The sequence below is a fragment of the Prinia subflava genome, chromosome 7 (assembly GCF_021018805.1).
Source record: "Prinia subflava isolate CZ2003 ecotype Zambia chromosome 7, Cam_Psub_1.2, whole genome shotgun sequence".
NCBI classification, from domain to species: Eukaryota; Metazoa; Chordata; class Aves; order Passeriformes; family Cisticolidae; genus Prinia; species Prinia subflava.
In genome coordinates this window covers 32818394-32834751 of record NC_086253.1, presented here as the reverse complement: position 1 = coordinate 32834751, position 16358 = coordinate 32818394, and the positions used below count along the sequence as shown (strand labels likewise).

At 41.0% G+C, this 16358-nt stretch overlaps 1 protein-coding gene across 16 annotated transcripts in view; it reads right to left on the bottom strand.

Moving 5' to 3' along the window:
• SORBS2 (sorbin and SH3 domain containing 2) overlaps window positions 1–16358 on the bottom strand; it is a 156612-nt gene that overhangs the window by 47131 nt on the left and 93123 nt on the right. For 14 of the 16 annotated variants that reach the window (XM_063402101.1, XM_063402094.1, XM_063402092.1 and 11 more), the window contains 3 exons: window positions 15677–15852; window positions 1530–1596; window positions 674–718 (listed from right to left, as the gene is read on the bottom strand). In XM_063402101.1, coding sequence (XP_063258171.1) covers window positions 674–718; window positions 1530–1596; window positions 15677–15852 — 288 coding nt within the window. The remainder of the gene's footprint in view (window positions 1–673; window positions 719–1529; window positions 1597–15676; window positions 15853–16358) is intronic. The other 2 variants (XM_063402098.1, XM_063402099.1) reach the window with 1 other exon arrangement.

Here is a 16358-nt window from a genome sequence, read left to right as displayed (position 1 = left end):
ATGCAACAAAAACTGAAAGGAAAAAATTTTGAATGGCGTTGTTGCAGAAGGCACTATGGCCTTTTTGCACATAGTTTACTCATGCTTTCATTTTGGTTTTTTTTTTTTGAAATAATTTTACTAAATGAGTATAATCTTCTTAAGATAGAATAATTATCTATCTTAGATGAATATGTCTTTTCTTGTGGCTAAATAATGTCAACATGAATGCCTATAGCAAAAATGGACAAGTCTGTAAAACAACCATTTTTATTACGCACTCTTGCTGCATATTTTTAAAGTGTATTCAGTATATTCTTTTTGTCTTTACTGTCCATGTCAGTAATTACTATTTTCATTTTCACACAGTAGTTCCCTTTCTATTTCTCTAAGAAAAGGCTATGTTACTAACAATCACTAGTGAAAATAATACATGCAATGTAACCAAAAAACCACAGTGCTAAATGTATCCCTCTACAGTGAGAGGTCCACAGCTGCAATTAATTTCTGTAGTAAGAATGAAACTAAAATTAGACTTGTTTCATTTGAGGGAAAAAGGCATGAACAACTGAGATCAAACAAGACAATAAAAAGTGTGTCTGCAAGCATTATAAAAGCGAGCGTGAAGAATTAACGACACCATCACTTGCTGACATTAACAAAAGCATCATTTTGAACATGGAATAATTCCTACCAGTATTGTATGCATATGCAGTATTATACAAGTCTGTGTCGTCATCTACAAAAAGAAATGCATATGTTACAGTAGTGCCATACATGCCAGTTGATCACAGAAACTGAGCTTTGTTTTTGTAAATACAAATAGAAGACTGGTAGGCAATCAAGCACTGTATTTCTTTTCCTCGTCTCATAGATTCTTTTGGAAGACTCTGTCTTCCCATTATACTTAGGCTGTTTTTCCATCTTATTGTATTTTATCTTCTGGTCATGTCCCTCATATTGCATACTTACTAAGTTAGCACCAAACTGCAAATGACTTTTTGTCTGTAATTTTCCCCTCCCCAAGTTGATTCCTTCCTTTTGTCAGCTTTCCTCTGCTACAGACTGTTAAGTTGTTGTTCCTATCACAAAAAGCAATCCCAAAATCTAGTATGTGACTAGTGTTCAAAATAGAGCTTGTAAGCCAACATTCTCCTGCTTACATTTCTCATTCTCCCACTAACATTCTGTATGACCATACTGAATGTTAGCTCTACCTCAGAAGAATAAAGTCTCCTTCCTTCTGAAGGTGTAATGAGTATAATTGCTATTTATATGGTTTCCTGACATCCTTGGGGCAAGTCACAAAGGACATTAAAGCCAGCAATGTCGCCAAAGCTTTGTTTCAGCAAAAGCAAGTAAGATATTTTATGACAACAATTGAATTCAGGCACAAAATTTATCCTTAAACCAGACTGCTTACTAGCCTACACTGTTCTAACACTGGAGCTCTCCAAAAGAACGGCAGTACAGATGGTAGGAGATTTATAGTAGACAACTTCTCATCCCTCAAACTGTACATGAGGATAGAAAGACAAGAACATACTCACCAGGCTTATGAACCATATGGATTTGCTTGAACATTGTCTTGTACCAATCCTTTGGCCTGTCAACTGTCTAAAAAAAATTCAGTTTTAACAATTAATGACAAAATAAAAATACCCATGTGTACAGATTGGATCAGACATTCAATGTTATTCTGGACAGAAATATTTTATGTTATTCCCTATTTAAAATAATATTTTTCATGTATTTTAAAGGTATTTATGCATTTTATCGAGGAATTCCTGTAACAAATTCTGGAAGACACTGAAGACTGAGTCAGTCTTGGACTCTAGGGATCTAGGGAGGGTATAATGGTTCAGAGCACAGGAATTATTGCGAGATCATAACAGTTCATCATCTTAGTGCCTGATATCTGACAACAGTGAATGCTAGATTTACAAGAAAATAGAAACACCACAGAAGTTATGATTACAAGCATGTAAGAAGAGCTTCTTTTGACCTCCTGGCAATTTCCAGTTTAAATTACTTTTAAAAATGTAATTCTTAAATAATGCAGAAAACCTTTGTAATACCACTGAGGAAAGAACTAAGACCACACCATATTTCAGAGTTAATGTTTGGATTGTAAACAAAGAGTATTCCTTTTACCAATTTTAAAAGCCCTTTTCAAACAACTTAATTTTAACTTATTCAATAATCACTTATTAAATTACACTTATCCTTATTTTTGCAAACTAAGTAATCCCAGGGTTCCCAAACTCTGCTCATATCGACACCTGCTTGTGCATCTTTTTATCTCTTACCTTTCTGAATTTTCTCTTTTGCTGCAATTTTCTTTGAGGTAGGATGATAATATTTCAGGAAAGGATTAACACAAAGGCAAACATGTTTTCAGTATTATCCTCCTTAGGTGCTAAAATCTTACTTATCCCACAGTAGTCAGAAAAGCAGAAGTTGTAATGCAAAGAATCATGGAATCATAGAATGGCCTGGGTTGAAAGGGACCTTCAAGATCATCAAGTTCTAACATCCCTCCCATGGACAGGGTCAACTTTCACTAGGACAGGTTGCTCTGAGCAGGGATGGGGCATCCACAGCTCCTCTGGGCAAACAAAAAACCCACTGTGTTCAAACTGCATGGTACACAGGGAAAATTCAAAGGATCCCACTTGAAGTCCATTTTCTTGCACCAGCTAATACCAAATTTGCAATCACTTTGCTGACTCTTTTTTTACCAGAAAAAGCAAAAATCTTCAAATTCTTCCATACAGAACACTGGACAGATTTGTGTGTGTTCACCACACACTGCCATTTTCATTAAATCACACCTTTGTCATGATTAATTGTTATCTGTACATAACAAAACATGTTTTGTTTACAATGGGAGCTCTTACTATAAGGGACAAGACAAAAATGCTACTGTATTTTGAGGGCTCATTGAGTTCTCATAAAATTGCTACTAAATAATATTAGAACAATGTTTAATATAAGAGCTGACAGTCAGTTGAAGAACCTGGGAATCTCCTGGGTAAGAAAAAAGTAAGCAGAGTTATGCTTTTTACATAGGTCTGCTTGCAAGACAGAGATAGAGGAGATTCAGTTTTGTCTCAAGATAAGATAGGTACCTTCCCCCACCTACTAAAACTGCTGAGTTCTGCCAAGTGTAATGTGAAAAAGGCTTGTTGTGTGTGTGGCTCTATGCAGATATTTACTATATACAATAATGCTAGGTAGAAAAGTTATGCTGTATTGACATTTGAATAATATAGTAAATGTAATTTTTAGCATTAAGTTTTAGTAATAAAAGAATTGTGTGTAAGATATTTTCTTTAGCTCAAGAAGGAAAAAAAAAAAAAAGGGAGAGGCCCAGAGGTGTTTCTCAACAGAGATAACAGTTACAACAAGAAGAAGAGAACCCCCCCCTTAGGACTTTCAGAAGACAAGAGGCATATCTCCCTGCATCCACAGAAGCCACCTGGTCAAACCAGACTGAATCCACAAGGGCCACCTGATCGAGCCAGACACCTGGACGCCAAAGATTAGAAGAGGGACTCTGGGCAAACGGGTCTGTCTTAAGATAAAGATTGCACAATCGTGAAATTTTGGTCTTCAAAAAGGGGACATTCCTCCCAAAGAGGGCCCTTCTCCTTCTCAGCCTTTGTCTGGGAGGGAGGGGGGACGGTAGACCCGGGCTACCTACTTTGCTCTTATTTGCCTCATTATTTGTCCTGTCTCTGAAAACTTTTTAAACTTTTATTATTGTATTAATTTTTTTGTAACCAATTTTATTCTTTATTAAATTTTCATAAATTTCAAAAACCGAGTGATTGGCGTTTATCACAATTTGGTAGCAGAGTACGGTTAAAATACCCCACTGTGGGTGCTGTGAGAGGATTAGAGACCAGGAAGACGCGTCCCGCCTGCATTAGGTGGCCTCGGCTCTGGTCCTCGCAGAGTACCCCAGAAAGGGGTAAGATCCAAGGACAAAAGGAGACAATAAGGCAAAGAGAAGGGAAAGAATTCCCTAAAAACCGCGGTAACCAGCTCCTAACATCAAAGTGTGCACGAAGAATAAAGACCCAAGGACAACGGAGTGGTAAGAATTGCTGGGATTGGGGGTGGCAGCGTTTGGCGCGGAACGGGGGCTGAAAGTGTGTGACTGAGAGGCGGGCTGGGGTAACACCCGGACCTTCCAAGCGAGAGCGGAGTCCCCTACGCTGCGGTTCCGTTGTCCCGCGAGGGAGGCGGCCAGCACGGGGACGAAAGTGAATGGTAAAAAGGAGTGAGAGAAACCCCCCAGGGAAAAGGTAAAGTGTGTGAAAAAGGGGACCCTAAAAAAACTTTTGCTGGGATTGAGGAATTATTCCAAGAGCACCCAGGGTTGATAACCAGCTGGATTGGAGGAAGCAATTCTGAGACATCCAGGGTTATGTTAAATTCTGCAGAATCTATGAAATAAACCCAAGAGCACCTGGGGTTGGGAAGGGAGAACCCCCAACACTGCCAGATTGAGGGTTTGTGAAGGGCATTGTCTGGCCAGGAAAAACTTTTTGCTGGGATTGAGGAAATTATTCCAAGAGCACCCAGGGTTGATAACCAGCTGGATTGGAGGAAGCAATTCCGAGACATCCAGGGTTATGTTAAATTCTGCAGAATCTATGAAATAAACCCAAGAGCACCTGGGGTTGGGAAGGGAGAACCCCCCAACACTGCCAGATTGAGGGTTTATGAAGGGCATTTTCTGGCCAGGTACTCTTAAAGAGTGTAAAAGTGTGTGGAAAGTAAAAGGTACCTTGTAGTTGTGATTGTTTTGTTGTGTGTGAGATTAAGTGAAAAATAGAGTGGAGTGAGTGTGGACGAATGAAAGTATAGAAAGTGTAGATTTTTATTTTATTTTAAGCTTTATTATAGTTCCTCAGAGAAGGTAAATTGTATTAAGAAATAGTGTGGGAGAAAGGAGAAAAGTAGTTTTTGTGGGGGTAAAGGGAAGGTAAACAGAGACAGGGATGGGTAGAAAAGAGAAAATTTTGAAAGAAAAGGGATAGAAGTCCAGTGGGGAGAGACCATCGACAGAGATACCACCCTAAGATCGTCCCTTGGGAGTTGCATTGCCGGCTCCGGTGTTGGTGCCTGTCTCAGTCCCTGTGCTTGCCCCAGGTTCTGGCTTGTCGCTTGTTTCTGCCCCAGTTTCTGTCCCAGGCACGAGTCCGCTGTTCGCAGCGGCAGCCCAGCCGGTTTCCCCCCTGCCCCCCTCGCTGTTCGCAGCGGCGGCTCAGTCGGGACCGGCACCCCCCCGGTCCCTCCGCCCGCCGCTTCGGGACCGGCTGATGCTTCTCTGCAGCGACGGTACCCGGCCCCCACCCGGTCCCTCTCGCTATTTTCCCGCAATGGCTTTTTCAACCTCATTCCCAGTATTTGTTTGTTAGTTTGTTTTAGCAGCGCTGAGCGTTGCCGCGGCGAGTACAGTCGCCATGAGCCACGTGGGGGGTGACCGCGTGGTGGCTTAGCCGACCCTGGAAAAGCCCCCCAGCAGCAGTAGCAGCGGCAGGGCGGCCGGTTCCCCTCCCCTCCCCCAGCCACGGTGGTGAGTCCCCCTCCGCTTGCAGAATGGGGGTGGGGGCGGCTGGTTCCTTCACCCTTCCTCCCAGCGGCGGCGGCGGCGGGTTCCCCCTCACCCCCCCCCTCCCGTTCGGGGTGGCGGCGGGGCAGCGGGCTCCCCCTCCCCCCTTCCCCCCTTCCCGGCGGCAGTTCCTCCGCTGTCGGCGTGTGGCGGGTTGGTCCGGTCCCTAGCTGCCTCAGTAGCGATTCCAGCTCCGGTGGTGCTGGGCGTGACTGCCGGAGGCAGCTGGAGCCGCCAGCATGGGCCGTGCAGAGGCGCGGCCGCATGGAGGAGACCGGAAATTGCTTCCCCTTCGGGAATTCCGGTGGCAGACCCCACCCATGCCCCGTCCCTGGAGGACCAAAAGTCAGTGATCAGTCCTCCAAAGCTTCCCACTCCCTGTTGGGGAAGCCGTTCCCTTGGAAACCGCAGTCAATGCAGATCTTCTCAGGAAGAGAGGGAGTGGGCAGAAAGGGACGGTGGGCCGAGCGCCTCTCCTGCCGGGAGTAGGAGGACGAGCGAGGCTCTCGTCCCCGGTGGCGGCGGAGGAGAGGGGCGGCCGCCGCATTCCTGCACAGCCGTGCCATGGCAGAGGGGCTGCCCAGTGGAGGCGGCGGCGCCGAGCCGCGCGTGGGACGCGCAGCTCCCTGCCCGCCCCTCCTCCAGCTCGCTTATCAGCGCCCACAGCTGCCCTTTTCCTTATGACCGAGTGACTCGGGTCATAGAAGTTTTAAAGATTTTTTCAGTGTTTCTCATGCGCTAGCCTTCAGTTTCTCTCAAATCGGTAGCCTGTAAACTCAGACAGTGTGCACACGTGTTCTGGGATGTTTTAGGAAGGACTTGTGGTTTTTTTGAGAGGAAAGGAGACAGTGTCTGAAGTTGTGCTTTTTAAATAAATGACTGCTGCTTGATGTGCTAACATTTTTCAAGCGTTTTTCACTTGATGAGAGAGAGCTTGGCCATGTGAAGTCAGTGTTTAGTGCTTTTTAAGTGTCTCTTCTACAGTTGATGAATAGATGTGGAAGGAGGAGGAGTGAAGAAAGGGAAGTATTAGTGTTCACTGGATTATTTGCTTAGTCTATGTTATAAAATGAGATGTGTAGAAAATATTTTGGAAGATGCAGACAGGAGGAAGAGTTGGAATTTGTGGAAGGTACAATAGCAAGAAGAATTTGTTTGGTAGATATTTCAGGAAGGCATGGTGTAAGTAAAGATGCAGTAGAGTGGTGGGAGCAAGAAAAGAGTTTTGCCTGTCATCAGGGATGCGGTGATATAGAGAGATACCAGAATTTAGATAAGAGATGTTTTGTTAGTCCCAGGAACAAGGAGTAATTTATTGGGACGAGACTTCCAAATAAAATTAGGAATAGGAGTTATACCAGAAAATGGGAAGATGACAGCTAAAATATTGAAATTAGAACAGGAGGATGAAAAGAAAATTAAGAAGGAGGTATGGGCTGCTGAAGGAAATAGGGGAGGATTGAATATTGATCCCATAAAAGTTACAATTGAAAGAAAAGATTGTCCCATACGGGTGCGTCAGTATCCTATCTCATTAGAAGGACGGGAAGGTTTGAAGCCGGTAATAGAAGGACTGATAAGGGATGGTACACTAGAACCCTGTATGACTCCTCATAATACCCCCATTCTTCCAGTAAAAAAGTCTGATGGAAGTTACAGGCTGGTACAAGATTTAAGGGAGGTAAACTAATTGTGTGCACGCCTCATGCAGTTCGAAATGTGTTAAACCAAAAGGCTGAAAAATGGTTGACAGACTCTCAGATGCTAAAATATGAGGCGATCTTGATAGACAGTAATGATTTGACATTAGAAGTAAATAAAAGCCTGAACCCAGCTCAATTTTTATATGGGGAACCAACAGATAACTTAATACATGATTGTCTAGAAATTATCCAATACCAGACAAAGATTCGAGAAGACCTTGAGGACCAGGCCCTTCTAGAAGGAGAAATAATTTATGTGGATGGATCCTCCAGATGCCTACAAGGGAAAAGAATGTCAGGATATGCAGTAATTGATGGGAAGAACATGCAAACTATTGAAAAAGGGAAATTACCTTCAAACTGGTCAGCTCAAACCTGTGAATTATATGCTCTAAAAAGGGCACTGGAACACTTAGCACGTAAAAGGGGTACAATTTACACTGACAGCATGTATTGCTTTAGAGTGGTACATACCTTTAGAAAAATTTGGGAAGAAAGAGGTTTGCTGAATTCAAGAGGAAAAGGATTAGTACATGAGGGGCTCATTTTAGAAGTCCTAGAAGCATTAAAATTACCTGAAGAGATAGCTGTAGTACATATTGGAGGTCACCAAAAGGGAGTAACTCCAGAAGTAAGGGGAAATAATTTGGCAGATCAGGAAGCAAAGGATGCAGCAGAGAATGGAGTGGAAAAAGTAATGTTGGTATTAACTACCAATGAGGAGATGTTGGAAATTCCAAAATTTAGTGAAACAGAGGAAAAGAATTGAAAGAGATAGGAGGTGAACCAGATGAATCAAAGAAATGGAAACTTCTTGATAGAAGGCAATTACTTAATAAAGTACTTACTAGAAAAATATTAGAAGACATGCATCAGAAAACTCACTGAGGTACCCAAGCTTTGTGTGATTATTTCCTAGGAAACTATGAATACATTAGGATTTATAGGATAGCAGAGAAGATAACTGAAAAATGTATAACTTGTCAAAGGATAAATAAGAAAGTAATGAGGAAAACCACCCGGGGAGGTGGGGAATTAGCCCTTAGACCATTTCAAAGTATCCAAGTAGATTTTACAGAACTTCCTCAGGTTCAATGATGGAAATATATATTAGTAATAACAGACCATTTAACTCATTGGGTGGAGGCAGTTCCCACTGCCAAGGCTACTGCTAATGTGGTAAGTAAAACCCTTTTGGAAAAAATTATTAGTCCAAGATATAGAATAGTTAATAAGAAAGACTTGGGCAGAGGAACACATTTTATGCCAAAAGTGTTACAACAATTAATTCAAAGCTTTGGGGACCCCAGGCCCAGCAGCTCTGGCTCTGTAAGAAAACCCTAGCAGAAGCTGTGAGGCAGCTGCACCAAGACCCCCCTGACCTTGGGCCCCTTTGAGCATTGGGGTCTAAGAAGAGAATGAATGTCTTTGTCCCCAAGAGGGAAATCCCAGAAGTCCCAGGGTGTCCTTAGGGAAGTGTTCCTGAGTTCTGCTTCTGTTTATTATTAATGCTAAGGTTGGTGTTGTTTGTTAACCTGTGTATACATACCAGAAAAGAACTATTATTATAGTCCCATATCTTCACCTGAGAGCTCCCTAATTTTCAAAATTACAATAATTCAGAGGGAGAAAGTTTGAATTCTTCATTCCAAGGGTGGCTCCAGCTTTCCCTGGCAGACACCTGTCTTTCAGACAAAGACAGGACCATTTTTTGGTTATCATTTAGAACTTAGTTATAATATAAAATTTAGGTGTAATACTTATAACAACATTTTAGCATTGTACAGCTTGTATTCCAAGATTTTGTTAAAACCTATGATCAATTTAATATGCTGCCATTTCTGTCGGCTATATGGTGCACACACAGATAGATTATGTTGTGCCAAAATATAATTCAAAGGAATTATAAATTGCACCATATCAAAATTGTTGTGATTAATATCTCTAACTCCAAAATGAGAAAGTCCTTTTCAGGACCGAGGCTGCGATCCGGACCAGGGAACGAGGGTGGATCCACGCCAGCAGAATCAAAAGACCTGTAGGAAAGCCTAAGGAGTGGACAATATCATCGGAACCGGGTGATACGAAATTAACCCTAAAACGGGAATGAGAGGTGATGAACTGGGGAGGAGTACTGCTGCCACAAACAAGAGGATCAGGATTGTTTCAGACAGAAAAATCCCTGTGTTTTGGCCTTAGCCTGTGATTTATATAAAGAGGAGGGGGAATTACAACCTCATACATTGCCAAGCCAAATACCCTGTTTGATTCACCCAAATACTGGACAAGCCAGTTGGTGTAAATGTAAGTGTTTGAGCTGTGGGAAAAATTGGTACTGTAGTTCACACAAACGACGCTCTCGTTGCATGAAGCGTAGAGTGTCACCTGAGCCCCCTATCCAAGAAGAATTTGAAACAACTAAAATAATAACTTTGTTGTGTGGATGGGAATTATTAGTGCCTGTTGAACAAGAGGTGGCTGAGGAAAAGTGGGAGACCACGGTTAAGGAGTGTCAAGAACGATTTGCCTGGAAATTAGCTAAGAGAAAGTGACAATAGAGGAGAGGGCAAGACCAGATTGGTCTCTATAATCGCCACCGAGAAGATCACATACACCTGCTGTGGGCTGCAACCCCATAGGCATGGGAGGTGGGAGTATAAGCCATACTGGACCTCTCCTGGTTCTGTCACTCATTTTCTGGCTTTTCCCTTTTGGGATGCCGACCGGGCCATGCTACAGGTGTTACCAAAAACTGTATATGGAAAAGACACTGAGGCTCCTTCTTTATTTCTCACACTCATATCAACAGTCACTGTTATAACCCTTCCAGATTAGGAAACTGCATGTAAAATTGGAAAAGTATTGGATTGCAGAAAATTTAAGGGGAAGTGAATGTGCAAAAGGGGACAAATGGATGTGTTTCACCCACATTACTGGGAGTAAAGCAAAGAATTTGGTAAAAGAACAATTGATAGATAAAAAAATTAGGCCAACACCACCACCTAAACCTGTACCAATTTCACTTGACGGTTTGTATAAGAAATTGGAACAACAATTAGAGAAAGAAATAGATATTTCACGGATGGGTAAAAATCTGTTTGTGGAATTGGGAGAAAGAATAAGTAAGGAACTTAACGTAACCAATTGTTGGGTCTGTGGAGGGGCTTTGATGTCAGAAGAATGGCCATGGAAAGGCAGCAGCTTAGGCCCAATCGAGCTCCTTAAGTGGAACCAAACAAGCATAAGGGGAGAAAATCGACCAGGGGGATGGATTTTAAGTTCAGTAGTCATAGGGGAGGAATGTCTTTGGCATGAAGGAAAAAAGTTCCTCCATGAAGTAGGAAAAACTCCCTGTAAAAGATACAAGGTTAGTAATGGGACCTCTGTATGGTGGATCCCAGAAGAACCTACCATGTACTGGACTCAAAAAAAAAAAAAAAAAAAAAAAGAAAAACAAAGGAAATTGTGAATATAATAATAAAATCAGGCTTTTTCAATGTAATGATACAGGAAAAAATCCTTATGTTGGCATCCCAGAGGTTTCTAAATTTTGGGAGAATATGGATAAGCAAAAATTGGACTATGGGAAAGCTCCAGACGGTTTGTTCTGGATATGTGGGAAAAGGGCATATCCAAAACTTCCCTCTCAGTGGAAAGAGAGCTGTATTCTAAGAATCATACAGCCAGGAATTTTTCTTTTTTTGCCTAGACTTGAAGGGGATTAGTTTATGAATATTTCCCCCTTGTTTGATCCCTTGTTTCATTCGACTCATCACTAGTGTAGTTCAAGGAATGCAATTAGTGACCATGGATCAAAGGATGGATACAACAAAAACGGTGCAAAGGATTATGGTATTAAAGAAACAAGATAGAGTAGAAGATCCCCTCCAGGAAGCTAGACTGATTTATGAAGAAAATGAATGTAGAATGGATGCAGAAAAGCAGTAAATACTGCTCGAGCCAAAATTATTATAAGAAGTAAGAGGGGGGATTGTGAAAAAGGCTTGTTGTGTGTGTGGCTCTATGCAGATATTTACTATATACAATAATGCTAGGTAGAAAAGTTATGCTGTATTGACATTTGAATAATATAGTAAATGTAATTTTTAGCATTAAGTTTTAGTAATAAAAGAATTGTGTGTAAGATATTTTCTTTAGCTCAAGAAGGAAAAAAAAAAAGGGAGAGGCCCAGAGGTGTTTCTCAACAGAGATAACAGTTACAACAAGAAGAAGAGAACCCCCCGCTTAGGACTTTCAGAAGACAAGAGGCATATCTCCCTGCATCCACAGAAGCCACCTGGTCAAACCAGACTGAATCCACAAGGGCCACCTGATCGAGCCAGACACCTGGACGCCAAAGATTAGAAGAGGGACTCTGGGCAAACGGGTCTGTCTTAAGATAAAGATTGCACAATCGTGAAATTTTGGTCTTCAAAAAGGGGACATTCCTCCCAAAGAGGGCCCTTCTCCTTCTCAGCCTTTGTCTGGGAGGGAGGGGGGACGGTAGACCCGGGCTACCTACTTTGCTCTTATTTGCCTCATTATTTGTCCTGTCTCTGAAAACTTTTTAAACTTTTATTATTGTATTAATTTTTTGTAACCAATTTTTATTCTTTATTAAATTTTCATAAATTTCAAAAAGCGAGTGATTGGCGTTTATCACATGTAAGTTATTCAGAAGCAGATTTGGGTCATTTTACTGTTGTTTCCCTAAAGGTATTAAATAGCTATACTAGTGGAACTCTGGTTACAATAATTTAGCTGGACTTGAAACAAGTATGCTGTTTGGTGCTCCAGGATCATATATGCTCAACAGTTTACAATTCCAGGAGGTCTGAAGGAATTTACCCTGCTGGGCACAATCTCCCTGCTCCTCCTCATTTCCCACAGCAAGAGTCCCATGACATTGTGACTGCCTTTCTGATCGTATTGAACCAAGAAGTGCCTTCCAACCAGTGGTAGGTGAACAAACTGCAAATAATGCATAAGTACTACTGCTGTGTCCCTGCTGCTCGTTAAGCATTGCCTGGTCCTCCACAAAGTCAAAGGAGGCTCCCACACAGCGATAAGGTATGGAGAAGGTCCCACATGAGTAGAGAAGAAGGTTTCCCGACATCTTTCTGGACATTTGAATGTTGCTTTCTCTTATCACCTCCCTTGCAACACCCTCCTAGGGGTTTCAAGCCTCAGACAATAACTTGGCTTTAAATTATAAACCAGATAGGATTAAGAAACAGAATACATTAATTTCAAAATACATTTTCTCAAATGTACACACACCACACACCAACACTGTTTGAGGAATTAACAGTATTCACAATGCATGAAGCCATTCAGATGCCATCCTGTTTTGCATATATTATAGCTGATGCAATTAAATGTTGGAACGTGGTATCACTGTATGTGAAAAAAAAATCAGATAAATAGCACGTAGAGGACATAAGAAGTACTGCAATTGCTTCTTAGGAGAGTTCATAATCACTGCAGTATTGCAATTATCCATCAGGAAGTATGCAATTAAAGGACGCCTCTCTAACCCTAGAATTAGCTCAGCCAGTGGGAACAGTGTGCTAATAATCCCTGGATCCCCATATGGGCCATTCACTGAAGAGCTGGACTTGATGATCCTTGTGGGTCTCTTCCAACTCAGAATATTCTGAGACTTTCAGTGGACCTCTGTTTTTTGGGGTTTTGTTTCTTATTTTTTTTCAAGCTGAAATATTAAATAACTAAGTATGGAAAAGAAACCTAGTGGGACTTGATTTTTAAAAAAATTTTACTAAGTAGAGGCCTTTTCAGTCTACATATTAATTTTGATAATTAGATATAAAGCAATCATTCTGGATAGACTAATACAGTGCAGTAATACTGCTTTCCATGAATCTGGCTTTTCCTTTCCCAGTTCCCCATTGGTGGTAAATGGTGCTATATTTGACTGAGTGCTTTTCTGAGTGAACTGCATTTTATAGTCTCTTTTTCAGAGACTTCATTTTTAGTGTCTTGGAATTTTACCATCTTTGGGGCAGGGCTTGGCATGAAGGCAGAACGTAATGACAATCTGAATTTTCAGACTTGCATTTCCCAGAGCTAGAAGGAGCTAAAGCAGCATAGAACATATTAACATGGGATGGGAGTTCTGAGTGAAGAAGCAGCTTTATAGGAGTCCTTCCCTTCTCAGAATCCTGAGACAGAATGGCTTAGCAGGAATAGAGAGAACCTCTTTCTGTTTTCCTTGGCTAAACAGCTGACACAAATCATGTTCTGAGAGCAAAGACAGACTTGGAAGAGACTATCACATCTTGCAAGACCTCTTTACTCCTGAGAAGCACTCAAAATGTGGAAGACAGATACTCCTGAGTTCTTAGTGACATGCTAAACTTTGAGCAGCACAGCATTTTGGAACACAGTGCGCGTTACCTATCACCCCTGAATCTTCATTTACTGCTTTTTTTGATAGACTGTTGCCATTTTCACAAAGATGGAAGAATAAGAAACTTCTAAACTTTACATGCAATGATAAATTGAACTAATTTCAAAACTTCTCTCTTCAAAGGGACTGAGGATGAACCTTCTGGGAGAAGATTCCTATTTGGATTGGTTACTGACCTTGGAAAAAGGGAAGGTGATACACCCTACCTTCTACTGTTAATGGAAAATGCAGTTTTAGCACTTTTTCAAGGTGCAGCATATTTGAGCTGACAACTATACCAACTTTGTTCTTGCTTAGCTGGGGTACACAGGGCTCAAATATACTTGTGCACAATTATAAAGTAATCTCAAATAAGTATCTTGAAAACAATTTTACTACCAGCTACGTCTTAAGGAAGCAGAATAAGGACGCAAAATGGCACATCAGACACACTCTTACACATACACATGCTAGCATAAAGTTTTAACTTATATCTCATTGTGAGAATTATTTCTATAATGCTAAGATTACGGGCTATAACATTTCTTGAAATTGAAACACAACAAAAACCAGAGCAAAATCAGCATTAAAATGTCCTAATTCAAACCATATTTCATTTTTAGGAGAAAATCTGAAAGACTTAGATCATACAGCCTGAAAGTTAAATATAGTTTGGCAGATTGCCAGCTTCATTAGGCACACTTAAGGGGGATTTCTGTTATAATCTTATATAACTGATATGCACCCTATTAGAACAATCTGCTACTAAAAAAGCACAAAACCAATTACTATATCCAATATAAAGCAATGGGACTACTTACTTAAAAAAGGACACGATGCTAGAGCATTGCTGCAAAGAAATGTCTTCATTTTTAAGAGATTCTGATCGTATTACTTTTTAACGTCAAAAATAAAGCAGGAAATGCCAGAGTTTCTCCCCCATTCTTATAAAAATTGTCCCCATCTTACCACTTATACAGATTTTTTCCTATTGATTTTGTCCATTAATTCCTGGTCTCCTCCCTAATTTTTCAGTCTCTTGAAGCAATTCTTGGCAATACAACATAGCCCCATATGTCAATATTGGCAGACAACATACATCCAACAGCTGCTACATCCCTGCACCTCACTAAGACTTCACCTGCAAGGGCTCTGCCGCTTTCATCCTGGCTCCCACTCTTCTCACTTTCTCCGTCCAGCACAGCAGCTCTTCTCTGGCTGGGAAGGCCAGTAAGTGCTGCCTTTACAGACCTAGTGCTGCTGCCTCTGTGCTCTTCGCAGCAGCCAGAAGAGGCTGCCCTGACAGCAGAGTGGAAAGAATGCTTCAGCATAGTGAAAACAAAACTATTCAGTTTGATAGCCTGGGACCACTCAAGCAGTGACCAGCGGCAGATGATCAAAACTGGGCTGGTCACAAAGAAAGAGGTCCCCAGCTATTCGCTTATGTGTCACTCAAGGGCACAATGATTATTTACTGCACTGCCACGAAAATGCTACTCCCTTAGATTGCCATCAGAACAAAACCATGCATTTCTATACTGCCCTGATGGCATGTGAGCACTGCCCCAAGAAATGCAGAAGATTATTACTCATACACACACAGATGAATATACAAATATTTGCACACACACATGTACATATATACATAGTATGCATAAAATTTATTTTAGAAACAAATCAAATGCAATTACCGTGCATGTCCAAAAGGCAAGAACTACAAGAGACACAAGAAAGACACAAAATTTTGGCTACTTCTAATTAAAACTAGAAACATGAGGTTGCCCAATTATGTTCCCATCAGCATTCTTCTTTTCGTCAACACACAATATTATATTCACAAGGCCACTGATTACACACGCTCTCTTCCAAATTATATAAGAGTAGAAGAATGTGAAAAACCCATTACCAACAATCAGTTCATTGTATGAGTTCATACACAGATTTCCCAGAATTTCCTACCGTTCTAATTGCTGTAGGGATTCCAGATTCATCTACCGGGCCAATCCCTGCATAATGTGGAGCTTTAATTACTGTAATTTTTTTTTCTTCTTCTGAGGATCTACAGATTGGTATTGTACTGGTGGTGGTGGTGCTGCCAACATTCTGAACATGCTGTGAGTATGTCTCTGTGGACTCTGTAAAGATAACATGACAGAAAATTGTGTAATGACACAATAATCATACTTGGCAGTTAAAAACACACTTCCCCATTTCACTATCCTGTACCAAGGCTGACAATCTTAATCTCATATATATACATTATTTTAAAGAAATATCATGTTAACTAGGGATTTTCCCTACTTAATGTTACATTAACAGAATTACAAATTTATTTAAGGACCAGACAAGCTATTAAACTCAGAACTAGAGCAGGAGCACTTTTTCTTAATGGCTTGTTCAATAAAAAGAGAAAAACCCTCACAAACATAGCAAATCTATTGAGAAAGGTGCAGCAGCCTTTCTCCTATAAATCAAACTTTTGCACCTTTTCTATCCATTCCTTGGAAACCAGTGACATAATTTTAAAACTTCTACCCACCAAGTCTAGCAAACTACAAAAAAATTCATGTGCTGTAAGCACAGCAAATGGCCTTGCACAATAACTTACGTGGTATGTCCTAAGAAACATGAAGTTTTGATG